This window comes from Diadema antillarum, unplaced genomic scaffold, assembly GCF_040938485.1.
Source record: "Diadema antillarum isolate AM-2024a unplaced genomic scaffold, OU_Dant_1.0 seq00000456_RagTag, whole genome shotgun sequence".
Classification (NCBI taxonomy): Eukaryota; Metazoa; Echinodermata; class Echinoidea; order Diadematoida; family Diadematidae; genus Diadema; species Diadema antillarum.
Genome location: NW_027271428.1, coordinates 342,128 through 369,726, shown reverse-complemented (window position 1 = coordinate 369,726; position 27,599 = coordinate 342,128). Strand labels below are relative to the sequence as shown.

The window sequence follows — 27,599 nt, the reverse complement described above, 5'->3', positions numbered from 1 at the left end:
CTGTCGTTGGGTCTCGACAGTGCATGCTCTCCCTACTTCTGAAAAACGAAATTACAGTGAATACCTTCTGTTCTATCGTAAACATGGTGACAGGAAGCAAAGAAAATCAATTAGAGTATACACTTGTGTAAATGGAGCCTTAAATAAATCTACTGTGAAACATATCGCCCCAATGATAAATGCTGCTGAACTCTTTACCAAATTTTTTTTTTTAATCAAAAGGCGAAAAATTTGTCAGACTATTTAATTAGTAGACAGTTGTATTAAAATGAGGAACTTTAGATCATTTATGCTTATTTATATCCCAAATTTAGTGATATGTGAAGCAAAAATTGAAAATGATTGCCAGCTGGAACGGAATGTAGTGTTTGCAAGCACATGGAAACGTGTGCTTCCTTTTTCCATGTGCATGCAGTTTACCCTTTACCGTGCATGAATCCAGACTAGCAGTGCCCAGGGCAATCCATATGAATTATTGATTAAGCATTCATGTGCCTGGGAGCACGAGACTGACGCCTAGTCAACAGGTGGTTCAGGCATGTCTTTTGTTCAGGGCCATTGTCAGCACACACTCACATACACATCATTGGTTCCTGTGCAAAGTCCATTTTTGTACAGAGGGTTAAAATTTGACCAAAATCTGAAACCTAACTTCAAAATCAATCTTAGATTTAATAAAACTGATTTATGCTTTTACATTCAAATTACCTCCAACCAAATTGTACACTATTCAGCTATTATTTATATCAATGACACTTTTATCGGATGAATAGTTTTTGAGCTATTAATGATCAAAAGTGGGAAATGTTTTTTGAAACACCTAGTACTACGAGTAGTCATCCGACTTTACGTCGGTGAGCATTTTTGTGCACGCGAGAAACTCCGTGTTTAGCTAGCTGTGGTTAGGTGCGTTGTATGGTCTCATTTAGCAAAATATGCATATTCATGATGTACTGCTATCGCTCGACGCTCGGGATCGGATCGAGCGACTTATGATGTAAGGTTTATTCCCTGTTGATAGCGTAAGCCGTAGTAAACCGGTGTGAGAGAGTCGCAAAACACTCCCAGAAGATGGCCTTACACAGGAGAAATGGAGCTCCTTATGGGAAGAATTTCTCAGATTTCGGCAAGAATGGCAGCGTTGCTTATTCCAACGGGCATCACAAGTCAAATGGAGTTCATTCGACTGCTTCTGCACCATGCGAACCCAAGGTTTGAATCATTGTGTGTTCGGCTTCTCTTGCCTGGCGACGTAGTGTTATGTGTAGGCCTTACCATGGCACGCCCAGCCTGCCTGTAATAAACCTGCACGCAGGCTAAATGCAGGGCGATGGTGTTGGGCAAGTTGCGGCGGCGGTGACAGCCTAAGTAGTACGTGTGGTAGGCCTACACTGCACTGAGCTGAGAGGCGTAGGCTTAATTGAAAAACGGAGCAAAACCCTTTTTCCTACGGTTGTTCGATTTCAATACACTACATCCATCTCCACTGTGAAGAGTATATTTAGGTCCCTACAAACTAGAATATTTTATTAAGATTTACCCCTCTAATTAAACATACGTCTAGCTTGTTCCCACACTTGTGTACAATCTTTCTAACCATTTTGCTAACCTGTTGTGTTGTCATGAGACTGGCATTTCGTGAGTTACCAATGGTACTGTAAACATAAATTGTCTTATTCTCATTGACTAAGCCATTCAGTTGTATAAAAAACAGTGATAGCCTTTTATGTTAATGAAAGTGAATACAAAATAGTATGTCTTTTTGTTGGACCAGTCAATAGGTATCGTACTCGTACTGTTAAACTACGGGTTAAAACTGCTGAAATTAATAACATTTGCAGGTTGAATTGACTTGCGTGTTTTGTCTGTCACTGCTGGTATCCATCTGTCAGCATCGATGCATCTAAACCTACCGCGCATCCATGTCCAGGGATGACATGCTCCGGCTGCCTGCTGGCAACTCAGAGATGAATTACATTGTTACTCACAATCCCTTTTCAATCAAAAAATCATGAAGTCTCCAGGGTTAGTAGTGATATGATGGGCTCTAATCAATGAATGCTGTCCCAGGTTATCTGTTTCATTCATTGTTAATGTTGCAGTTTGTTTTCATTTTATCTTTTCTTTTGTTTTTTGTTAGTCTTTTTTTTTTTTTTTTTTGACGGAGGAAAAACATAAGGGCTGGGAGCTAGGAATATGAACCATCATCATGGACAAGCGTGCCGGAACACTTCTGGTTTTGGGGGGCAAAATCTCGATGGGGGCACATTTATATGATGGTGTGAGATCCTCAGCGAGGGAGCGAAGCAACCAAGCAGGGGGGAGGGGGGATACCCCCCTCCCACGGTAGGAACTTTTTGTTAATACAGAGTACAAAAGTTGCGTTTATAGAGCATTTAAAAACAACCAAATACATGTATCTAGGGAATTAGACATGGTAAAAAAAAAATCGCTGCAAAGGACTATGATTATAAAATGCGGGGGTACATTTATGTGACGCTGTGAGATCCTCACCGAGGGAGCGAAGCGACCAAGCGTGGGAGGGGGAACTCCCCTCCCCACTGTAGGGACTTTTTGTAAAAACAGAGCACAAAACTCACGATTAAAGAGCATTTAAAAGCAAATTTCTAGGGAATTAAACAGAGTGAAAAAAATCACTGCTAAGGACTATGATTACCACGGTAACATATGGGGGTACATTCATGTGATGATGTGAGATCCTCGACGAGGGAGCAAAGCGACCGAGCGGGGGAGGGTGTGGGAGGGGAATACCCCTCTCCCACGGTAGGGACTTTTTGTAAAAGCAGAGTATAAAAGCTGCATTTATAGTGCATTTTAAATGAAATTTCTAGGGAATTAAACGTAGTAAAAAAATCACTGCGAAGGACTATGATTATAACACACTGGGATACATTTACTGTATGTGACGGTGTGAGATCTTTGGCGAGGGTGTGGGAGGGGTTACCCCCCTCCCACAGTAGGGACTTTTTGTAAAAACAGAGTATAAAAGTCGCGTTTATAGCGCATATAACCAAATCAAATTTCTGGGGAATCAAACATAGTAAAAACAAATTACTGCGAAGGAAGTAAAAACAAATTACTGCGAAGGACTATGATCATAACTTATGAAAACTATTAATTTTACTATAAGTACGAGCAGAGCGAGCGAGGCACTTTCACTTTGCCATTCGTCTGAAATGTATTCATTAAAAGCTTCAATGTGATCGCATTGTTCGAGCAATAAAAATTATTTTCATATTGCTAGAAAGCATAGAAGAAGAGGAAAAATGTAATCTTTACTAAAGGTATGTTTCAGGGGGGCACACTCGAGGAAGTGAGGCTACCATCTATACACTAAATTTACTCATAAGTAAATATTAGTGTATAGATATGATAATGTATATTGTTAGTGTATTATAAAATTGCCCCGTTAAGGGCTAAAATCTCGCATTTTCAGTTATGAAATTGACAACTTTTAGACAAGAAAAGTGCCTTTATTGTTCATTTTGGTCTTTAAATAATTGATTAATTATTTGTTACAGGGGGTACTTGGGGGGGCCAAAAAAATTTATTTGCCCCCTCTGTTTCCCCCCCCCCCCCCCTTGAAAATGGATTCATGAAAGTTGACCATGTTCATCTATTTGTATACAATGTCACACATGTGCTAATTTGGGGTCCCACCTCATGGTCCATGTAGGTTAATGATTAAACTGATGTTGAGTTATAAATGAATGACTGTTGCAGGACAAGTTGAAGGGAGGTTTTGGGGGGAGATTGTGTAATCATTTCATTAAAGCTGCTGTTTGATGTTTTTGATACTTTTTTTTGTCTCAGTGCTAGTGATTTAAATATCAATTTGATATATATATCAAAAGGAGTAAGATATTCATACAATCACAATACCCAAATATGCGAACTATTATCATATTTGACTGGAAGCTGTTCCAGGTTGTCAATACTTCTTTCAAACCTGCAGAGTATATTGCAATGGAACTACTGCAGACTGATTTTTGTGTGAATGACATGAACCTTGTGGCATTAATAAGGAAAGGATTTATTGAATTTAGTCAATGTTATGCAGAATATGAATATGTGTCAGATTGCTTGGTGGAAAGTTTGAATTTGGCAGCTGGCTTGACCCATACAATTTCTCACAATTCAAAAATGAAGAGTTGCTTTGCCGTCATACTGGCTAATTGGCCATTTGTTTCCATGTTTGGTTTCTCTGCAGGCGTACCAAGCTAACTTCCGTGAGTCCTTTGAGGAGGCTACTCTGCTCACTGCCTTCCTGACCTATTTTGGCTACATCGTCCTAGCGCTGGTCGGCTACGTCAGGGACTTCTTTCGAAATCTGGGGCTGTCCAAGAACCTAGCTGCCCAAGAGTCTCCCCAACTGGCGGTAGGTTTTGATCTCATCAATGTCTATGAGAAGTCTTGCATAAAATTCAAGTCATCATTTCTTGATGTTTCTATACGAGATTTTAATGTGGCCCAATATGGAATGTGTATTTTTGCCCATCCAAACTTTGGGTAGCATGCATTTAATATTTGTATATTATGTGAAAGTGTTACACTTTTGTCAATTGTATTCCTGACCCCTAGGTACCCAGGGATGTCAAGGACTTGCATCCATTCCAAGTTGGACAGGGATGTTAGCTTTTTTATTTTTTTTTCCCCCTGGGTGGGTCGGGAATGTTGTGGGGAAATTCACTTATTTTGGCCGGATGGGTCGGGAATATACCGCGTTTTGAGGACAAAAATTTACATTGAGGAGTATTTTTGAGTGCCTCAAATACTGTCCGACCGACCTGTCGGGGATTTCTGCTCAACTACTGAACTGCCTGTTAAGGACTTAGCCAGAGATTCCTACACAAACTTTGCCCCACCTGTCAGGGACTTGACCGCTACATGGCTGGGTAGTGTTTACATCCTAAAAATGCAACTCGATGCAAGTCCCATCCATCCTCAGGTACCCAGGGGTTAGGACAACAATTGACAAGTGCATATAAAACACAAAAGGAATCTTTATCAAATGGCTGTTTTCAACTTTTTCAAGATCGCTTTAATGACCAACACTTTATATATAAAGTACAAGTTTGTTGACTGATATTGAGCTTATGCAGAATTTACTCTCTTCAGTAGCTCCCATTTTTGTTATACCGGTAATCATTTTTGAGAGATGTTACTAGTGTTGGATTGCACATGCATTTTGTGCTGATATGTGTCGAATATCTAATTTGAGTTTTCTTCAGTAATATGAGTGCTGTGGATGAAATTCCTGTCTCTTCATGCAGTCGTTCGTCCCGCTGTATCAGGACTTTGACAGCTTCTTCACTCGTAACATGTACCGCAAGCTGAGAGATAACTGGAACGTGCCAATAGCCAGCCTGCCCGGGGCCAAGTTTGATCTGTGGGAGCGGTACAGCGACGACCACTTTTGGTCATTCAAGTATGTGCCACCTGCTTTTTTTCTCTCCTGAGCAGGAGAAGAAAAAAATAACAACAGTTATTACTTTTCATCTTATTTTTTCGTACAAGAAATTTCAGTTGTGATACGTCAGGAGGGGTTCATTTGTGTTGAGGCTTTCATCTCTAATAGTAGATGGATCTATCTTCTTTTATTAGAGTGATGTGAAGGGGGGGGGGTGCAATAAGATTCGCAAGTTTTGCTGTTATTAGATCTCAGTTTGTTTCTTAAACTGAGATGTTAAGATAAACTAAAATGTAATTACAGAGTCTCACCACGAAGCATATTCACCGTAAAACACAGAATGTGGTGTACACATTGAAGTCCATGGTGCAAAATATTGTATGAACACCTAGTGGCTTGATTTGTGATTGACTGTCAGAGATATGCTAGGTATTTTCAGAACTTGTTCGATGAGTGATTTTTCCTTTTTTTTTCATTGAAGTTATTCACCATACTTCTAACTTAGACTCTCTTCATTTTACATTGAAATCATGCGAAAGGTCAGGATTTTTTTTCTATCATTTTACGCAAGCCTGAACCACAATTAGTGGCCCTGGCTATTATTTGATTGACTAGCTGACCATTAAGAGATGGAAATGAATCAATGATTTCAGACAATGTAGACTGATTCTGATGGTAATATCTCCTTGAACCTTGTCAGTTGAAAGAGATTAGAGAGGAAGAGAAACTGAAATAGATGCTTATCTGCAATCTGACTTAGTATTCTTCTTCCAACAACACAGGCACTCTGGGACCACCAAGCCAGCAATAAACATTGGATCCTACAATTATCTGGGATTTGCAGAAAACCACGGCCCAAGAACAGATGCCGTGGAAAATACCACTCGTTACTATGGTAATGGGGTATGCAGCTCAAGACAAGAATTAGGTATGTTCGGATGTGCTCCATTAGTGGTCATGCTAAGCATTGTAGGGTTTTTAGTCATTAAAAACTGTCAACTGTAGTTTGTAGGTTTTGAATGCTGTTGCATGGGGGGGGGGGGGAGACGTAACAATTTTCTTATAAAGTATCATCTTGAAGAAAATGTTGAATTAAATTTTGGAAAGAAAATATTGCAAACCACACTTTCCCAAACTTGGCAGTTTATGTTGTGCAATATTTATAGTCATATGTTAGTAACACATAATAGGCAGTTTTTCTCAACAAATGTAGTGCTGCTGAGACATTCCAGATGGCAGTACATAAAGATCACAAAATTTTTATATAGTTGCTTGTTTTAACGTGATTTGAAGGGAGTACTGGTATGAAATGAACACCTCCATCACAATCAGTGTGAGAGAAGACAACTATCAGCATTGACAAAGCTCAATCCTTTGTGCATATTCAGAAAAGGAAAAAGAGGGAGAAAATTTGACAGATCAGGGTCTTTGCCATCAGTTTCATCATCGTTTCTTCTTATTATTTATAATTTTTTCATGATTTGGTTTCCAGGTAACCTGGCCATACATGAAGACCTAGAGAGGCACATAGCAGAGTTCTGTGGACAGGAAGACGCCATCACGTTCGGCATGGGCTTTGCCACCAACGCCCTCAACATTCCCAGCCTCATGGGGAAGGTATGTGTCTTCTTATGCAAGGCTGCACACTGGCACTGGTCTCATGGTCCAGGACCAGTAGAAATCACTGTCGGACCAGAAACTTTTTCAGAAATGGACCAGTAAAAAGATAAAATAGAAAAACTGGGTATCTGCTGGTCCAAAAAACATGTTGGACCAGTAGAAAAAATGTGTTAGCGTGCAGCCCTGTCTTATGTGTCTGCCATACTGTTTGGATGGTTTCAGGCACAGATAGATCCGTATAATTATGGGTGCTTAAACTCTTAAAGAATCCTGTTAGATCAATTCACAATTTGGATGTGTGATGGTACAAGTATAATGCAAGAGGCCGTATTTTGTAGCACATTATTATAGAAAGAATTGGTCACCCAATAAAACCTAGTGATATGACTTACGTTTCAGTTAATCGAATGTGTGGCTTTGTCAATGCTATGAAGAATAACTGGCCATACTGGTGAGAGATTTATGTAATAGCAGGGTGTAACTGAACAGTATATATTTTCTATATTATTATTTTTTTTTTAATTCTTGCAAATAAAGCCAAAACCAGTCTGCACACAGCTGTACACAAACCGAACTCCTCCCGCAGAGCACATCTCATACACAACCATAGCTATCTCTTATCGGCAATGAAAGAATAAATCCTGTCTTTTCTTCTCAAGTTTAGAAAAAAAAAAATGCTAGCCCGTATGAGGGAATAAAAAGATGATATATTTTAATGTGTTACAGGTATGTGTAAGCGAAAGAACTGCAGAGCTCAACAGAAAATGTGGCATGACCTTATAATTTTGATTGCGTCAAAGCCACAAAGATGAACAATAATGGGTACCTACTTATAAGCAATAAAAAAAAGATAGGCATCTTTAACATGAAGTGAAACTGCAAGGATATATGTCTATTTCTTGTCTACAGATGGATGGCACAACTAACTCAGTTGAAAAGAAGAGTTCTCATTAACCTCATGTTTATATCACTTGATAGGTAGCTAGATCGGAGAGATAGAGAGAGAAAGGGAGAGATTCATGTGCTGTTGCAATGAGACACTTGTTTTTGACAAAATGTTTTTGCAGACTTTTGAACATTAAGACCACAGAACTAGGGATAAAAGGCTCTTTTTAACCTCATGCCACTCACTCCAACTCTTTTTATCCTTCGATCTGCCCCAGGGGTGCCTCATAGTCAGCGACAGACTGAACCATTCATCGCTGGTTCTCGGCATTCGGCTGTCTGGGGCCTCTGTCAGAGTCTTTGAGCACAATAGTGAGTTCAACCTTTTAACATACTTTCCCCCCACCCCCACCACCCCTCCATTTCACAGCTTTGTTCCAGAGTTTTAATGGTTGCTGTGAGCTGGGTCCCCCCCCCCATATGTGAGTCAAAAGAGAGCAGCTGTGCTCTTTGCCAGATGACTTGCAGTCATTACAATCGACTTGGATGAAGGGAACTGCAATGAAAGCAGTGTCGAGGAGATAGCCTTTAAAGGGACAGAAAATATTTTTTTCTTCTTGCCTGCCTGCAGTGAGTACCCCCTTATTTCTCCCCACCCCCATTCCCGGGCGGATCCAGGAATTTCATATCATAAGGGGGGGGGGGGGGGGGGGGGGGGGGAGGGGGTGCTAACAATATTTCTGGTGCTACTTCTGGGTTTCATCTCATTTTTTTCCTTTTTATTTATTTTGTTTAAACAACAAATAAAGGGGTGTGTGCGCCCAGTGCGCCCCCCCCCCTTGATCCACCACTGATTCCAGAGTTTGTGTGTATGGATGATACTCTTGTTTATTGATGCAAACAGATATGATTTTGGGGCTGTCAGATTATCTTCGGTTCATTTGCAGTCAGCTGACCTGAAATCTTATGTTTGTCTATTATAAAACACATTTTGCACAGTATCAGATTATAAAACTTCGTATGTAATATCAAGAGTTGTTGGTGTGTTTTTTCCAGATACCAGCAAGTATTGTCCAGGTATTGGAAGCAGAGGAGTGCAATATGGTATTGATATGATTTAATATGATTAGACTCAACAAGTCTCCTCTATGTTCCTAAATAAACCAGTGATGTGGAAATAACAACAATCTGGGGGGGGGGGGAAGTTGTGCATGAATCTTTTTCATTACAATGGTGATGGTTATACACAAATTTTTAAAGAACAAAAACCATTGTGCTGCAAGAGCTCCTGATGTAATTTACAATACAATCTATATTTTCAGGATTTTTTTTTTATTTTGCTGTTTTGGAAGTGGTTTGCCACATGAATGTATTCATTTCTTGATGATTACAGATATGGAGAGCCTGGAGAAGCTGCTGAGGAAAGCGATCGTTGATGGTCAGCCCAGGACCCATCGTCCATGGAAGAAGATTCTTATCATTGTGGAAGGAATCTACAGGTACTTGGATACCAGAGTGATGATGATGATGGTGTTGGTGATGATGATGGTGGTGGTGGTGGTAGTGATGATGATGATGATGATGATGATGATGGTGGTGGTTGTGATGGTAGTGGTGGTGGTGGTGATGATGATGAGGAGGATGATGATGATGATGATGAGGAGGAGGAGGAGGAGGAGGAGGAGGATGGTGGTGGTGGTGGTGGTGGTGATGATGATGATGATGATAATGGTGGTGTTGGTGATAGTGGTGTTGGTGGTGGTGATGATGATTATTGTGGTAATGGTGATGACGGTGACAATGGTGAGGATGATGATGGTAATGATAATAAGATGGAGCAGTAGTAATAGTAGGAGAAGCAGGAGCAGCAAATGCCACCCAAACACTCTGAGTTGAGAGATATTACATTTTGGTTACTCCCCTCCCCTTCTTCTTCTCCTCCTCCCAACAGCATGGAGGGGTCAGTGGTCAGGTTACCTGAGGTCATTGCTTTGAAGAAAAAGTACAAGTGCTACTTGTACCTGGATGAGGCCCACAGCATTGGAGCCATTGGAGAGACAGGGCGGGGCGTCATCGAATACTTTGGTCTGAACCCGAAGGACGTGGACATTATGATGGGCACGTTCACCAAGAGCTTTGGTGGGGCAGGAGGGTACATCGCTGGATCCAAGGTAAGCTTGATCCATGAACATTTTTTCTTGTTCTCTGGAAGATGAAGAGGGGCATTAATTGGATCATGTTGAAGAGAGGCAAATCAGGGTGGGGAAAAAAACTGTCATAGAACTGTCGTAAAACTGTACTTAGAAAGTCCAAACATGGCATTGTGACTCATTAAAGACTAACACTTCCAAACTAGTATGAAACATTTCCGTTCATGCCCTATTCTATTTTCTATGTTGAGAATGACTTGGAAGGAATTTGAAGAGCTGAGGAGCATTCGGATATTACCTTAAAAAAAAACTTAAAGGTGTGGGATTTTGCTCTGCTTGCAAGTGTGACATGTTCTGAACTTTGTCTTGAAACAAAGATGTCAGTAATATAAGATATTGTACAGGCCTTGAATTAACCGACGGCCACCGACGGCCATGGCCGTCGGTGCCCCTCTCGTTGGCCGCAATGCCTTTTGTTTTTTGATCAAAGTTACGGCCAAAAAAAATGTGCCCTTTTTCTTGGGGCCGTGGTGCCCTTTTAGAATGAAAGTTATTATTCATGACACATGATATGCCCTTTCTCAAAGTCTCTTTAATAAGCTTGAACAACTTTCCTGATCTCAAATATCATACCTTCAGTTCACTCACGTCCCGATATATCTGATTCAAACTCAAAGTATCTTTCTGAGATACGAGACGACGTGTACGTACATGTACGCCCGACCGGCTTTTACCGTCCCGACTGCCTCCGCAGCGCAGCGGCCACGAGTATGTACTAGCTAGGCAGCGCATATTCAGATAGAGTAGTAAAGAGTGAACACCAAGTTCACCAAGAAAAAAGAAAAATCCCACGATGCCAAGGTGTGCCAGACTGGGGAATGGGGAGGGGTGGAGAGAGAGAGAGACCAATCAAGAGAAGAAACCACGCGTACTGGCGCATTCTTGGAGGTCATGAACTGTCCGTCACAGACTAATCATAGCAATCTACACGTGCGCGCAAATTCCTTTGCCTTGTGGTTTTGCCAGCCAGCTGTCAGAATGTGCTTTGAAGTTTCATGGCAGCCTGGCCTGGCTGGCCTGAAAGGGTGTCAAGTTTCAATCAATACCTACTGTTGTTTTATTCCTGTTTTAAAAAATGTCGTTTCACCCGATAGAAACGCGGAGATCGGGAATGTGTGAATACAGCTGTAGGGAAGAGGTTTTTGTTGTGTGTTGCACTTTGTGTGTGTGTGTGTGTGTGTGTGTGTGTGTGTTTGTTTGTTTTTCTCGGTTTGTTTTTCTTCTTTCTTTTTTCATAAACACCAAACATGCCCTTTCCAATGTGGCCTTGGTGCCCCTCTGACTGACTTAAGTGCCCTGGCCTCTTGGAAAAAGTGCCCTTTTCTAAATGGCCTTGCCCCTCCAAAATCCTATTTCGAGGCCTGATTGTATTATATTATTGTAGTCACAATAAAAATGTTGTTTTGGTGGTGGACCTGAGTGTCTTACTTTAGATACATTTTATATGTAAAGACAGTCAGAAAGTCATTCAACACTGAAAAAAATCCAAGCATTGATGTCGGATGAAAATATACATCCTCAAAGCAAAAACTCTGAATCGTGACGATTTGGAAAGAGCATACACATCATGTTTACCATGAAAGACAGAGAATTAAAACTTGATTGTTCTTCCATTTCCACCTGTGTCTCCATCCTGGCAGAACATGGTGGATCACATCAGGATCCATTCCCACAGCTCCACCTATGCCAGCTCCACCCCGGCACCAGTGGTGGAACAGGTCCTGAGTACCCTGAAGACCATCATGGGCAAAGATGGAACCACAGTTGGTGAGTAAGACCTGGACCAACTTCTCTTTTGTAGTCCTCACACAACAGTCTTTGGTGGTCCCGTGGGTCTATTTTTTACTCTGCGTACATTGATGTAAAGTGTATTTATTATATCTGCAAATATCAGCCAATCTGGGATGTAAGATTAAGTGAAATACCGTAGTCTCAATGATAGCAAGAATGTCAAAAATTGCAAGAATCATGTCATCTAAGGAAAAGGAATTCCCATCTGATACTCCTAAGGTAAGACTGTAAAAGTAAGTTCAAATCATAGAGCTTGGGTCATCTTTGCAGCACTCATGGACTCTCCCAATCAACTGCTATTACAAAGAGAGATCCGAACTTGTAGTACTGATGCTTACATGTCATGTTTTTCTCAGTCCGATATTCATACTGATGCACACTGTTTGAGTTTAAGAAAAGAAAATGCTTGCCAAGTGATTGAATGGCTACAAGGGGGTGTTTCATAAAGCTGTTCTTAAAGTCACAAACGACTTAAGAACGAGTGGTGATCAGTTCTTGTGCTGAATTATTGAAATTCTGGTAAGTATAGCACATCAGAACTGATCACCAGTCATTAAGTTGTTCATAACTTTAAGAACAGCATTATGAAACACCCCCTGTTTTCCTACTTGTGGGATTTATGAAGCATTGTATCTGTATAAGTGGCTCTTCAGTGAGTGAAATGTAATAACAGGCTATTTCTACGTTCCATATTCCCGCAGGCCAAGAACGAATCCAGGCCCTGAAGAGGAACACACAGTACTTCAGGAAGCGCATGAGGGATATGGGCTTCATTGTCTATGGGAATGACGACTCACCGGTTGTGCCTATCCTGCTCTACATGCCTGCAAAAATTGGGTGAGAAAAAAGGGATTCCTTCCTCCCTTCCCTCCTCCCCCCTCCCACACCTTTCAGAATGCCATATTTGCCAGAGATGAAGAAATGTTATTTACTCTATGGAGAGTCTGTGTATATATATGGTGTGTGTATGCATGTGATATTTTTGAATCACATGACTTGAACAATAGCGAGCATGTCGTGCTTACACTTGTGTTTTCGAACAGTAACACTAAGTTCATCCATGGTTCAAGTGATATCTGCTTTGGACGACTCGATTTTCTGGTTATGACTTATCAATCTTTTAATAGTGTCTCGTTAATGTATATGATTCTCAAACATATAACGCGTACTCACTCACTGTGATCAGTGTGTTGTGCACCTGTGTGTAGCGAAAGAATCGTCCCTGGAGAGGGAATTATCTTGTGTCACTACTTCATAACTGTCAGTAGTATTTAAATGGTACTTCGATGTTGCTTTGACAAGTCAGTTGAAAAATTTAACAAAGCATCTCCTCAAATGATCTGCAAATAAATCTTGCACTACCCCCTTGTGCACACAGGTGCTTTGCCCGGGAGTGTCGCAAGCGAGGCCTGGCCGTCGTCGTGGTTGGCTTCCCAGCCACGCCTATCATTGAGGGGAGGGCGCGGATATGCCTGTCAGCCGCCCACTCCATGGAAATGCTGGAAGAGGTGAGTTAAGAGGAGGCAGAAGCCATTTTCACACACACCCATAATTAACGGTGTTTGAAAATGGATTTTTTTGCAGTGTGATGCGATAACTGTTAATTCTTGTGTGTGGACACACACACGCACAAATGAACTCTTGCGATACTTATTACCGTGTGAAATTAGTCATGCTTGATATTTTTTCAAACTTGTGCGATAATTTGCTCTGTGCCATGTGTGTTAAGGGCACACAAAGACACCATTAACTTTTTATCCCACAATGCAATTCACCACAACAGGGTCCACAGGCTAAGATGCCTAGGGTCACATTCCATTTATTTGTTTAGGCATGGAGCCATCTGGAAATTCAATGTGCTTCAATTGCAGCCAAGTGATTTTCTTTTGGGGGGGGGGGGGGGGGGGGGGTTGTTCCAGCTTTATTTTTAGCTCACCTGAGCCAAAGGCTCAAGTGAGCTATTGCGATCGCCCTTCGTCCGGCGTCCGTCGTGCGTCGTCCGTCGTCCGTCGTCCGTCGTCCGTCGTCCGTCGTCCGTCGTCCGTCGTGCGTCGTGCGTCGTGCGTAAACTTTTTACATTTTCATCTTCTTCTTGAAAACCCCAAGACCGATTTTCATCAAACTTGGCAGGTAGCATCCCTAGGGGGTTAGGAACTCAATTTGTTAAAATGGGCACCATGCCCCACCCAGGGGGCCCCCAGGGGGCCCAAACCCCCAAAATTAAGGAATCTGTAAAAATCTTCTTCTCTAGAACCAGAAGTGATAGAGCTAAGTTAATACTATGAGTTAGTACATTGATGACTGTAGTTTCAAGTTTGTTCATGGCAGAATCAGGGGTGCCCCCCTTGGGACCCAGGGGAGGGGGGTGGGGAAGGGTTCTAATGGGGCCTAAATTGTACATTTTCATCTTCTTCTTGAGAACCCCATGACCCATTTTCACCAAACTTGGCAGGTAGCATCCCTAGGGGGTTAGGAACTCCATTTGTTATAATGGGCACCATGACCCACCCAGGGGGCCCCCAGGGGGCCCCCAGGGGGCCCAAACCCCCCAAAATTAAGGAATCCGCAAAAATCTTCTTCTCTAGAACCAGAAGTGATAGAGCTAGGTTAATACTATGAGTTAGCACATTGATAACTGTAGTTTCAAGTTTGTTCATGGCAGAATCAGGGGTGCCCCCCTTGGGACCGGGGGGGGGGGGGGGGGGGGGGGGGGGGGGGGGGGGGGGGGGGGGGTGAGGAGGGGTCCTAATGGGGCCTAAATTGTACATTTTTATCTTCTTCTTGAGAACCCCATGACCCATTTTCACCAAACTTGGCAGGTAGCATCCCTAGGGGGTTAGGATCTCAATTTGTTAAAATGGGCACCATGCCCCGCCCAGGGGGCCCCCAGGGGGCCCAAACCCCCCAAATGAAGGAATCTTTAAAAATCTTCTCTAGAATCAGAAGTTATAGAGCTGAGATAATACTATGAGTGAGTGCATTAATGACTGTAGTTTCAAGTTTGTTCATAGGAGATCCAGGGGTGCCCCTCTTGGGGGTAGGGGGGGGGTGGTTGGAAGGGTCCAAATGGGGGCCTGAATTGTACATTTTCATCTTCTTCCTGAAAACCTCATGATGGATTTTTGTCAAACTTGGCAGGTAGCATCCCTAGGTGGTCAGGATCTCAATTTATCAAACTGGGCACCATGCCCCACCCAGAGGGCCCCAGGGGGCCCCAATTCCCCCAAATTAAGGAATCTTGAAAAAATTGGGCCCTTATTGTACATTTTCATCTGAGAATGCCTCGTCAAAATGCCACTTGAGAATGCCTCGTCAAATTTTGGTAGAGCTGTGAATAATTTAGATTAGTGACTGCCTGAAAGGTGAACTTGCGATACTCAGGTGAGCGCTAGACCCGCGGGTCTCTTGTTTGAAACTGTCCCTATAATTTGTCCTGCTTGACGTGCAGCATATAAAATCTTTTTTTTTTTCATCATGATGCAAAAACTGAACTGTTTGTCAATGCAGCAAGTTTCTAATTATCAACTGTTTGTGCTTTGATTCACAAGAGACAATGCAGCAGCTTTTATCCACCAAAATTGATACAGTCTGAGGCTCTACACAGAAAAGATTCACCTTCACTCAAGTGAATGACATCAAATTTTTGTTTCATTGTAACCTCTTTTGATTAGTTCATCCATTGAGTTACAAGACATATGGCAAAAGATACAGCGAGTCCCTCATGTCTTCGCTGTTGCTCTCATGCTTTTATGTGATTATTTCTAACTGTTTCTCATGCATAATATTACTTGGGCTGGGGGATAATTGATAAGGCCAATGTCGGTGACACAATTCTCTTGCATCATGTGGTGCCAATTTCATTTACCTTATCAAGATATACCAAACTGTTAGTAAGTGCAATTTTTATGGATGTATTTTTCATTTTCGCATTATAATGGTGTTCCCATTGTTTTATATATTTTAGAAGTTGCCAATGATGGTCTGTTAGTTTTTGTGTGCATTCTTTTTTTACATATTTTTGGGATATGTTTTCAATTCTTTCAGAAGAGTCAATGTTGATGTGGGGACTCTATTATGTGTGTTTGATTCCAGGCCTTACGGATCTTAGATGAGGTTGGTGATTTACTTGGTGTCAAGTACTCAACCCGTTATCAGGTGGGAGACAAGACAGATACCAAAACCAAAGCTGACTGAACACCACCCTATCATGTACCTCATCCTTCCCCTCAACATCTCTGATACCCGCACATCGATTGCCTGAAATCTTCTTGATCGCTTCGCAGATGAATCTGTATTTGAATCAAATTCACTTTTGTTGATGATTTTTTTTTTCCTTCAAATTGTGTTTCAAGATTGATTTGAGTTCTGGTAGAATTCTGTCTATGACATGTGTGAGGAATATGCAGTAGCATCACTGCAAATATTGAGCATCTTCCTTTGATGTTCCAAGACACATTTGACTAGAACATACTGAATTGGGGAGAACTTTATTGTAAGAGGTCTGTGCTGGGAGTAAAAACCACCGACTAACAAACATGGGCATGTCACCAGTGAAGGTGCTAGACTGAAGAGAGCCGTGAAAGTAGATCTTTTGAGGAAATCTGATCCGTATTCATTGATGAGAAACAAACAGGATGTGAATGGGCGTAGACAGTACTTTGGATTAATTGTCAATATTTTTTTAATCATATCTGACAATTATATTTACACCAAGTGTGTGAAATCTAAGGTGTCAGCAACATTCATCAACATGCCGAAAAAGCCACAAAATTTGCTAATGGCTCAAGAATGATATGTGATGGATGTTGCTTTTATCACTTTTGCTGGGTGCATTGTTTCTCACTAGCTGGCATAATGATATTCATGTATGGTGGATTGTTTCCTTCCAAATACATAGACAACTAACATCGTGGCAACTAAGTTTGACCCAACATATTATGAAAACAGAATTTTGTGAGACAAAAAAAAAAAATGCTGCAAATTGCTCATTTTCCCTTAAAAGTACTTGATTGCATTCTTGATTGCACTGGACCTGTGCAAACTTTTCTGTTGACAAAGTGTGTATTGATGTTATTGCTTGTCTTTCCCATGGTCATTCATTTTTGATTTGGGAGTAGTTTGTCACATCAAAGGTCTGACGTTTAGCCCTATGCAAGCACCACTGGCTTGCAAACTAGTTTTAAAACATTTTGTCTTTTTATTTCTTGGGTAAATAAAAGGATTCTCGCATACCATATGTTGTGTTTTGAGGCTCTCAGAAACTGTGCAATTCCTGCACAAAGCCCTATCAAATTTTTTTCTTTCTTTCTGCCATTGCAGTGTAAAAGCTTTTAAATACAAGTGTCATTATTTCTGCCAAGATACTTTCATGGCACACGCCAGATGTTGTGCTATACAAGAAAAGAAAAAGTACTGGTAGCGTTTGTAACTCTCTCTGTATCATAATCCATTTTGTTAGAATTCAAGCCCGTGAGAGTGGTTAGTTTATTTATTCAGATCTCTTCCCTGAAAGACTTTGAAGAGAAGAGGCATTATTTAGCAGGATGCATTATTTGGTTCATTTTTTTCAGCTGATGGTAGCTAGACAAGCTGCTGTATGAAGCTATGGAAAGATGTTGCAAAAATAGAACTTCATATATCCTTCCATTTTCAGAATAAATGAAAGTTTTGTTGTTTTGTTCAGACTTACATTCTTGCATTCACATGTGCATTAAGTCAGATAGAGGCTAGGTCACCATGGGCATGGTCAGCAAAATCTCTGGAAAGCCCAGATAAATTGGCATGTCGCATGCATTGATGCCAGTTGTTAGGCATCAGCCTAAGTTCAGGCCGTGGTAGTATCAAAGTTCAAGCTCTTTCGTCATACGAGGCTTCATTTCGATGTATTGCAGGCCCTCTCTTTCATTCTAACTGGCATCCCTGCGCGTGGAATTTTAACCAATCACATCGTCTCATCATTCACCACCGAATTTGTGGTCAAAGACGTAGAGTGGAGTATTCTAAGGTGGAGTGTTTGAAAGAAATGCTCACATATATGTCGGCGCAGTTGCCATGACATTGCCAAGCCCATCTTTCACGCTGCCCAAGGCCAACAAAAAGCAGTTTACCGAGGAGCACTCAGTATATATGCTAGCTACATGGTTTGTTATTTATATCATTTTAAGGCAGCCCTATAATTTATTGGTTGGGGGTTATACCACAGCATTTGTTATGAGATACTGGAATATTTTCTCACAGATGTACTCATTTTTTTTTTGGGGGGGGGGGGGGGGAGATTGTGTCTATTTGTCTAATCCTTGCAACAAGAGTAGATTGTACGTATCATCAGTACTGAAAAATGTTTGTTTTTACGGTAGAATCTTAATGAGTGTTTTGTGAGTTCCGGTAGACCTTGAAGTGTATTAGATTGACAATTTATTAGCCAATGCCCCAATCACGACAGAGGTCTTAGTATCAGCGGCGGCTTTGGATGTTGCTCCATAAGTAAAGACTTTCATGCTACAGTAGTGCTTCAACAGATTATCACCCATAATAGCATCTCAAAAAAAAAGAAAAAAAAAACGGGGACTAATTTTAGGAGTAGAGAGTCATTCTGTTGGCCAGCTTTTAGTTCAGTTCTGCCCTTCTGAGATGAAAACTCTGGTCGAATGACATCTTGGTGTATATGTTTCAACATGAATTGTTAACATAGCCAGGATTGAGACCACAGAGTTTACCTTGTGCACAGAATCTGATAGCAATGGTGAGTGCATATTTTTGTGTGAACAGTGAATGTGTTTGTGTTTGTGTGTGTGTGTGTGTGTGTGTGTGTGTGTGTGTGTGTGTGTGCATGCGCATCTGAGTGATTTTTTGCAAAGTTCACATTTATTTGTATGCTTTCAAATTCAGTAGGAGATGATATATATTGCAGCCCTTGTAATATTTTAATTGGCAATGTACAAAGACCTATGACGTCAACTTGTCGGTGATGGCTGCATTTTGCTATAATGAAATTTGATTACTTTTTCCTTTCCTGAATATGAATAATATTTGTATGATTTGATTCGCTGATACTGTACATAATAATCAGTGATCGATGAAATTTGCTTACTGTGTATATTGTTTGCTAATTTACATATACAGAAAGGGGCCTTTTATAATGATTCTTATATTGGTTTGTTATGGAAGGTGTACTGAAAAAAATAAATAACCACCAGGTACACAGTTTTCTTGAGTGAATCTAACCATGAGGACTTGGTATCCTTGTTTCTTGACATGTGTGGTGATGTTTGCCCTAATTATTGTGCAATTCCTTGATGTCCATAAATTTCATCTGCAGAAGAGTGGTCCGTAAACCTGATTAATGGTATTTACAGACACGCGTCCTAATCTCCAATAGTTAAACTCATCCATTTTGGCCCTGAGCATGTCTAGTCTCTGTAACCCCCTCCCCACCCACACCCACACAAACACCAACCTCCTGCCCTACATGTACGTTTGTATTCAGAAAACTGCAAGAAATTAATCCATTGGCTCCAAAGCTAATTATCATTTAAAGGTGCATGGTCCCCGTGTTTTAGTCAAATGTTACGCAGGCGCACGGTGCAAGTTTCCTATAGAGACCTACGCTATCGACTCCTCTTTAGCGCTACGCTTTGGCCCACTTCCCCGAGTCCGAAGAAGTCCGATCCACTGTAGTCAGTGGTCCGATCACAGTTCGGCTCGTGATTCGGCTGAGGGGGATGACGGCTTTAGCAAACTTCTTTTGTGATGTCATTATAACAAGCACATATGCACGCACCCTGGCATTACTACAGACTGCGCAATGCGCAGAGAAGACAACAAAGGCAACATTACTTAGCAACACCTACAGCCCAACTTGGTAATCTTCGTATCAATGCTAACGGTGATCGGCAGCATCATCAACAGCGCCCTCTACACTACCAGGACTATGCCCCTTTAAGTTGTAGCTGTTGTGAGAGTATGTGACCACACTTTTTGTCTACCTTTTTTATTTGTCGTTCTTGAGAAGTATACGTGGAAAGCTGTTGTAATCAACATGTCGCATTAAGTGACGACTCTTTTGTGCCATTCTTTGGGGAAAGTAGACGGGCAACCTGAAATCCATAACTCTGACTGCAACGTCAGATTGCACAAAAGAGAGGTGACACAAGACAAGAGTCTTTCACACCAAATTAGTCTGTCGCCTCGAATTTTTGTTTGAATAATATAATGAACTTTGTCCAAATTTCGAAGTCATTACACAAACAAAAGAGTTCAGCTGAGAGCTTCTTGAAGGTGTAGGTAATACACACGTGTACACACGAGGGCAAATTATTTCTGTTCCCATCTGTATGTCCTGGGTAATGATTTGAATCCAGATTGCTCCAGAAGACGCCTCAGTATCCAGTATCTCCTCATCATCCTCCCGTTCTCTACTCGCAATAACTAGATACCTTTTTATTCACTTTTTATGATAGTCATCTTATTCCAACGGTATTCAGAATTATGTATTTTACATTGTCATAATGTCAACTCTTTTGTTTGCCTATACAAGTGTACATGTACTAACCAGGGAGGTCTTGCATTCAAAATGTGTACCAAAAGTTAGTGTTTGTTCTTTCTTTTACCCACTGAAACAGCTGATCTGTGCACATAAATTCACAAAGTTTGTAAAACTTAGGGGTAATTATAGTCTGTGAAGCACACTGAGATACTTCAAAAGTATGGAATGGGCTGTATTATAAACACTAACTGTTATTATGTGTAACCATTTTATACTGTGGTTCTTTATAGATACATGTGTCTGTCAAAAATAGTTAACCTGAACGGAATGTGTAAATTTTTGTATCAGCGTGGATGTACTATTTTGCAAATGTAGTGGGTTTTTTTTTCCATTCAAATGCATAGATACTGTGAACTCTCCAGAACTGATGAAAGTTTTCTTTTTTTTTCACTAGTTTCATTCATGGAGATGTATTTTGAGAGGAGAGTGGTCATTTTGCCAGACTTTCTGTCAGTTTTATACTTGTGTGGCAGAAACCTGGCCGCAGTCGTATAATACAGTGCTTTTTTGGGGGGAAACAAAGAATATTCTTGTCATTTGATTTGAGTCTTTATTTCTCGTTGGTTTTGGGTTTCTCAGATTAAAGTGTGTATGTGTGTGTGTGTGTGTGTGTGTGTGTGTGTGTGTGTAGAAAGGGACAGGGAAATGATGGTGCAATCTAATCTCAATGTCAATGATGGGGATGGGGCAGGGAAATTACAGTGATAGTAATGTTATCTAAGAGTATGTAGGTATATGCAAAGCTGGTAGGAGCTTTGGTATATGGGGATGTGACTAAAATTATCTTTCTTCTTCTTTAGGAGTGATAGTGTGATGTGTGAACATTTGATGCTAGCATAACTTTCTTCTTGTTTTCTTTCTAAAAATATGATGTTTGGTAATGATTATTATGCATCTCTGATGATATAATATATAAAAAGATACATACATACATACATACATACATACATACATACATAGTTTCATTCCATTATGGTTTATAACCCAGGTGTATTAAATTATATTTGGTAATGTTTAGGCAATGATAATTGTATGATGTCTGTAATCAAAAATAATGTTTATATGAAAAGCATTATTCTGGGATAATGAATTATACATTACTTAGTATATATATATATATTTTTTTTTTTCCACAGCATTTGTTTACATTCATGCAACTCCTTATCTTTTTCATGATGTGAAATGAAGAAAGCTAGAAAATATGCAAGGTATACACCTATGTATGTAATATGTATTGTATTGTATTTTGGACATTTAGATTTCTTGAGATCCCTATATTATATTTCTGAGTGAATTGTAATGGCAAAAATGAAGTTGTTTATGATTTTGTCTGTCTCCGCAATACTTAACAATATGGCCTTGTTGTATCGTACAAGTAAGTTTACTGTAACTGTATTATGTTATTTCTTTCTTTATTTCTTTTCCTTATTTATTTCTTTCGTCTTCTTTTCCATGAGTCTAAATTTAACATATTGTGATGTGTGTATGTGTAGGGCCTCTGAGAATAACAGTGTTTGTAGCCACTGATGGAGCTACCCGTAGTGAAAAAACAGGGGCGTCACCAGCTTTTTTTCAAGGGGGGTGCGTTTTGACACTAAATGTTTACGAGATTTTTTTGACAGACATTTGGAATATAGGAAGCTCTCAATCCCCAGACTTTTACTGTTTTTTTAGGGAAACCAAGCGGGGAAAGGGCACCGGCGTAGCTAGGATTTCATCTTGGGGGGGGGGGGGGGGGGGGGGGGTTAGTATGCGAAGGAGCGAGCAAGGGTGGGGGGAGGGTGTGGAAGTGCCGGAGGGGGTTGTATACCCCTATAAATGGATTATGGAATGACGGTGTGAAACGACAAATTACTGGCAGCGATATCAGGAGAATGGCATAACGACTACATGCGAGCGAGGGGAGCGAGCGAGCTTGAAAATTTTGACATTTTACAGTCCAAAAACTGCCGTTTGTAGCCATATTCTTTTGCTTTGTAAATTAAGGGGGGCGCACCGGGCGCAACTGCTGGCAATTACTGGCAGCAACATCAGGTGAACTGCATAGTAATTAAATGCGAGCGAGCAAAGAGAGCGAGTTCGGAAATTTTGACATTTTACAGTCCCAAAACTGCCATTTGGAGCCATATTTTTTCGCTTTGGAAATAAAGGAGGCGTGGGGGCGCAACGGGCGCAACTGCCGGTAATTACTGGTAGCAACATCAGGAGAATTGCATAACAATTAAATGCGATCGAGCGAGCGAGCGAGCTTGAAAATTTTGACATTTTACAGTCCAAAAACTGCCGTTTGTAGCCATATCTATTTGCTTTGGAAATTAAGGGGGGGCGCACCGGGCGCAACTGCTGGCAATTACTGGCAGCAACATCAGGTGAATGGCATAGCAATTAAATGCGAGCGAGCGAAGAGATCGAGCTTGAATATTTTTGACATTATTTTTACAGTCCAAAAACTGCCATTTGGAGCCATATTTCTTCGCTTTGGAAATAAAGGAGGGGTGGGGCGAAACGGGGCGCAACTGTCGGTAATTACTGGCAGCAACATCAGGAGAATTGCATAACAATTACATGCGAGCTAGCGAGCGAGCGAGCTTGAAAATTTTGACATTTTACAGTCCAAAAACTGCCATTTGTAGCCACATTTTTTTTTTTTTTTTTTTTTTTTTTGCTTTGGAAATTAAGGGGGGGGCGCACCGGGCGCAACTGCTGGCAATTTTACTGGCAGCAACATCAGGTGAATGGCATAACAATTAAATGCGAGCGAGCGAAGAGAGCGAGCTTGAATATTTTGACATTTTACAGTCCAAAAACTGCCATTTGGAGCCATATTTTTTCGGGGGGGGGGGGTGGCGCACCGGGCGCAACTGCCGGCAATTACTGGCAGCAACATCAGGAGAATTGCGTAACAATTAAAATAATGCGAGCGAGCGAGCGAGCGAGCTTGAAAATGTTGACATTTTACAGTAAAAAACAAACAAACTGCCGTTTGTAGCTATATTTCTTCGCTTTAGAATTTAAGGGGGCGCATCGGGCGCAATTGCTGGCAAATACTGGCAGCAATATCAAGAGAGCATAATGATTACATTCGAGCGAGCGGAATGAGCGAGCTTGAAAATTTTGCATTTTACAGTCCAAAAACTGCCGTTTGTAGCTATATTTTTTCGCAGCAACATTAGAAGAATGGCATAAAGATTAAATGCGAGCGAGCGAAGAGAGCGAGCTTGAACATTTTACATTTTACAGTCCAAAAACTGCCGTTCTTAGCCATTTTCGCTTTGGAAATTAAGGGGGGGGGGGCGCACTGGGCGCAACTGCCGGCAATTACTGGCAGCAACATCAGAAGAATGACATAAAGATTAAATGCGAGCGAACGGAGCGAGCGAGCTTGAAAATTTTGACATTTTACAGTCCCCAAACTGCCGTTTGTAGCTATATTTTTTCGCTTTGGAAATTAAGGGGGGGGCGCACCAGGCGCAACTGCCGGCAATTACTGGCAGCAACATCAGAAGAATGGCATAAAGATTAAATGCGAGTGAGTGAAGAGAGCGAGCTTGAAAATTTTACATTTTACAGTCCAAAAACTGCCGTTCTTATCCATATTTTTTCGCTTTGGAAATTAAAGGGGGGGGGGCGCACCGGGCGCAACTGCAGGCAATTACTGGCAGCAACATCAGAAGAATGGCATAAAGATTAAATGCGAGCGAACAGAGCGAGCGAGCTTGAAAATTTTGACATTTTACAGTCCCCAAACTGCCGTTTGTAGCTACAAGTATATTTTTTCGCTTTGGGTACACTGCGCACATCCTGCTTATATGCAGAATGCCAACCAGGAATCACAATCTTTTGTCGGGTCCGGGCTTTTTGAACAATGTTTCACCCTATATACCTATTTAATTATGGTTAAAAGAAATCATAGAAAGATATCTTATTTCTGGATCACCCTTTCATTCAAAAGCAGTTTACTAACACTTGAACTACTATTTCGGGAAATCCTTCTTTTTTTTAACCAGCGGATTGGGAGGGGGCGCACCCCCCCCCCCCCCTCTCCGTAGTTACGCCATTGCTTTTGGGTGAAATAATTGGACAGATTTCTTGAATTCTAACAAAAAAGCAAGAAAATCTTTTCATCGCGGGAATTATGATTATGTGGGGTGGGGCAAATGGTGCGCTTGCCTTCCAATATTTTCATGGGGGCAACATTTTTGTTTTCTTTCAAAAGCAAGAAAATCTTCTCATTTCGGGAATTATTAATTACGGGGGGGCAATTAATATGCTTGCCCCTCCATTTTTTTTTTTTTTTTTTTTTTAATGAGGCTAAGGCTCGCTCTTGGGCTGGCAATATGGATTGGTCAGAAGTAACGTACATAGACCCTACATACTTGTAAGTAGCACACGTACATGCAAACGTGAATAAGTGCTCCGTATCGTACGGATGTACAGTACGGTCGATAAATAGTAAACACTGTAGAATACCAATAGATATGTATAAAATCAGTGCTGCCAGAACCAGGGGTGCGAATTGTTTTTGCCAACGAGTTGTGTGTGTGTGTGTGTGTGTGTGTGTGTGTGTGTGTGTGTGTGTGTGTGTGTGTGTGTGTGTGTGTGTGTGTGTGTGTGTGTGTGTGTGTGTGTGTGTGTGTGTGTGTGTGTGTGTGTGTGTGTGTGTGTGTGTGTGTGTGTGTGTGTGTGTGTGTGTGTGTGTGTGTGTGTGTCCCTGGTGCAAAATATATTAAAAAAAGTAGAAAAGAATAATTATTTAGCGTCCGGCGTTGAGGTCACTCGCAGACTGATTTTTTTTTTTTTTTTTTTTTTTTTTTTTTTAGGATCTGAAGGGGGGTGCGTTCGCACCCAACGCACCCCCCTGGTGACGCCCATGAAAAAAAACAACAACAAATAAATAAAATAATTAAATTAATTAATTAATTGATAGAGAGGAAGGGAGGGAGAGAGAGAGAGAAAGAGAGATGTCTCTGACGGCATTGTAACGTGGTCGAATTAATTGTACACGATGTTGTAGACTGTCCTGGGGAAAACGTAACGCAGGTTTCAACTATAGAGGGCGCTAGTGAATAAGCAAGAACAAGCAAACTGAGCAAGAAGAACAGAACGGGCTTTGAGCAAGGGCAGATCAGAGCAGAGATACAGTATTATAGTGCCCATAGCAGGGACACTACCACAGATATAAATAGGCACTACGCATGGACAGACTGAGCGAGGAAAGGGTCGGCTTTGCTTTCCTCTATCTGACCTCGACTTATACATGCAGAGTATTATGATCGTAGCGCCGACAATGGCCAACGATATGAATAAAGACCGAGCGTATCCAATGCGCGAGGGTCCCGTTAAGATCTGCTTTTCGAGATTAAAACATATAATATATATAGGTCTACCTATTTATCATTCATAACATAACGCTCGTTCGTTGGATTGTGACTTCGCTCCTGTTCGCTTGGATACCATTCTGCTAGTTCGTTAGCGTTCTGTACTCTGACTACGCTTAGCGCGAGAGGACTCTTAGCAAACTAAGGCTTCCATAGATCCTTGGAGCTGATGCTATCATTGATGTACCAGCAAGTCTACCGCGATCGTTCTACATGTACATCTCATACAATTTGTTTTGTGCTGTGTTTTTCTTTTCTGCGCGTTTTCGCTCTTCGTTCCTGCATCTCACAGCGTATAATTAATTTGACTGACACAATCGCAATCCGTCTTTTTTTTATATTTTCAAGGATGAGCCCTGCACGATAGCTGGAAAGTTGATCTCGACTGTTTCTAAGACGGGAGCCTTGCCGACGCCAACATATCAAACTGAAGTTTTTAATGCTGCTCCGAGAGATTTTTTTTTCCCACCTTAAATGAGTCTTAAGAGGATGTTGGATGTTAGGAATCTCGGTCGAGAGGTGTTCGAAGGTCATCAGGTTTGGACGCCGATAAAGCATCAAGACGAGCAACGAATAGGAATCCTATAGTGGAACGTCTTGAGTTAGAGTGAGTAGATCATAGTATTATAGTGTGTCTTGACCACAAAAAAAAAAGATTAATGTAAGCATTTCCAAATGGTTAAACATGATTTTAGATTTTACAAACAATTAAACTCATGAGTTTATAATATGAATTAATACGTGTAATGTCCTGATTGATGAACCAAGTGAGCTAAAATGTCTGTATATGTTATCGTGATGGATCACTGTCATGTGTGAGATTTTGTTGTGATTACTCATCAAAACGGACACACACACACACACACACACACACACACACACACACACACACACAAGAAAGAAAACTGTCTCTGCGGGCCAAAGTACCCGGGCAATTATAATGCGTCAGGAAACAAGGAATTGTAAATCTACCCCCCCCCCCCCTTGCAGCATATAAATATTGAAGAATGAGTTTATGGTTTCAACCATGATGAATCAAGATTCAAGAAATCAGAGACTCCAACCCCAAGCACCTTCTGATCTGGAGATTCTCCCGCCCGAAACCCCTAACAAACGGGAGACTCCAAGTTGATGTGTGCGAAGCGCGAAGTTCCTAGGGTTTTAGATGTTCTCTGGTGCTATCTAAGGCTTATTTTTTCAACATACGATAGCAATAAGTAAGAAATCCTTTCCACCGGGAGACACAGAGCCAGGGCGGGAGAAATCAAATCTCAAACGGGAGAACGGGAGATTTTGCGAAAATGGGCTTTCGGCGGGAGATCTCCCGTCGAAAACGGGAGGGTTGGAGTCTCTGAGAAATTCATACAGTTATTATTCCGTCGTTCAACACACAGTCATTATTCTCTGTTAGCTTCTATTCATTCTCCGGCTGCGTATAGGCCTATGCTGCGCGGTTGAATCATGCAGTTGTGTACGTTCTGGTTGGTTAAAACCTGTTACATTCCATTTTACATCGATGGATGCATGCTCAATGATGGATGTATGGTTGCATTATAGTAGTACAATGGCTCGTTATACCAGGGAGGTATATAGGTCTAAGGCCCGTGAGTGATGCTGTTTGCGTCCATTATAGTTTGGGATGACCTGAGTGAACAATGAATTAAGAAAGGGTAAAGTTCAACTTCTCCTGACCTTATTCTCTGGTACGCGTATGTAGGACGTAGGTCAAACCAGGGAGG

General features: G+C 41.2%; 1 protein-coding gene across 1 annotated transcript; it reads left to right on the top strand.

Moving 5' to 3' along the window:
• The first annotated feature begins 1,028 nt into the window (after window positions 1-1,028).
• On the top strand, window positions 1,029-16,131 carry LOC139732944 (serine palmitoyltransferase 2-like). The gene is made up of 12 exons (XM_071643780.1): window positions 1,029-1,212; window positions 4,232-4,399; window positions 5,295-5,449; window positions 6,214-6,359; window positions 6,924-7,048; window positions 8,215-8,308; window positions 9,330-9,435; window positions 9,888-10,107; window positions 11,787-11,913; window positions 12,639-12,774; window positions 13,316-13,445; window positions 16,030-16,131. The coding sequence occupies exons 1-12, from the start codon at window positions 1,072-1,074 to the stop codon at window positions 16,129-16,131; spliced, it is 1,650 nt and encodes a 549-aa protein (XP_071499881.1). The 5' UTR covers window positions 1,029-1,071.
• Window positions 16,132-27,599: the final 11,468 nt, after the last annotated feature.

What these genes read in the sequence shown, in the direction of transcription:
- LOC139732944 (XM_071643780.1), top strand. Translation starts at nt 1,072, where the DNA reads ATGGCCTTACACAGGAGAAATGGAGCTCCTTATGGGAAGAATTTCTCA. An exon ending in CAAAGATGGAACCACAGTTG is followed by an intron (nt 11,914 to 12,638) that starts GTGAGTAAGACC and finishes ATATTCCCGCAG; the next exon opens with GCCAAGAACGAATCCAGGCC. An exon ending in TACATGCCTGCAAAAATTGG is followed by an intron (nt 12,775 to 13,315) that starts GTGAGAAAAAAG and finishes TTGTGCACACAG; the next exon opens with GTGCTTTGCCCGGGAGTGTC.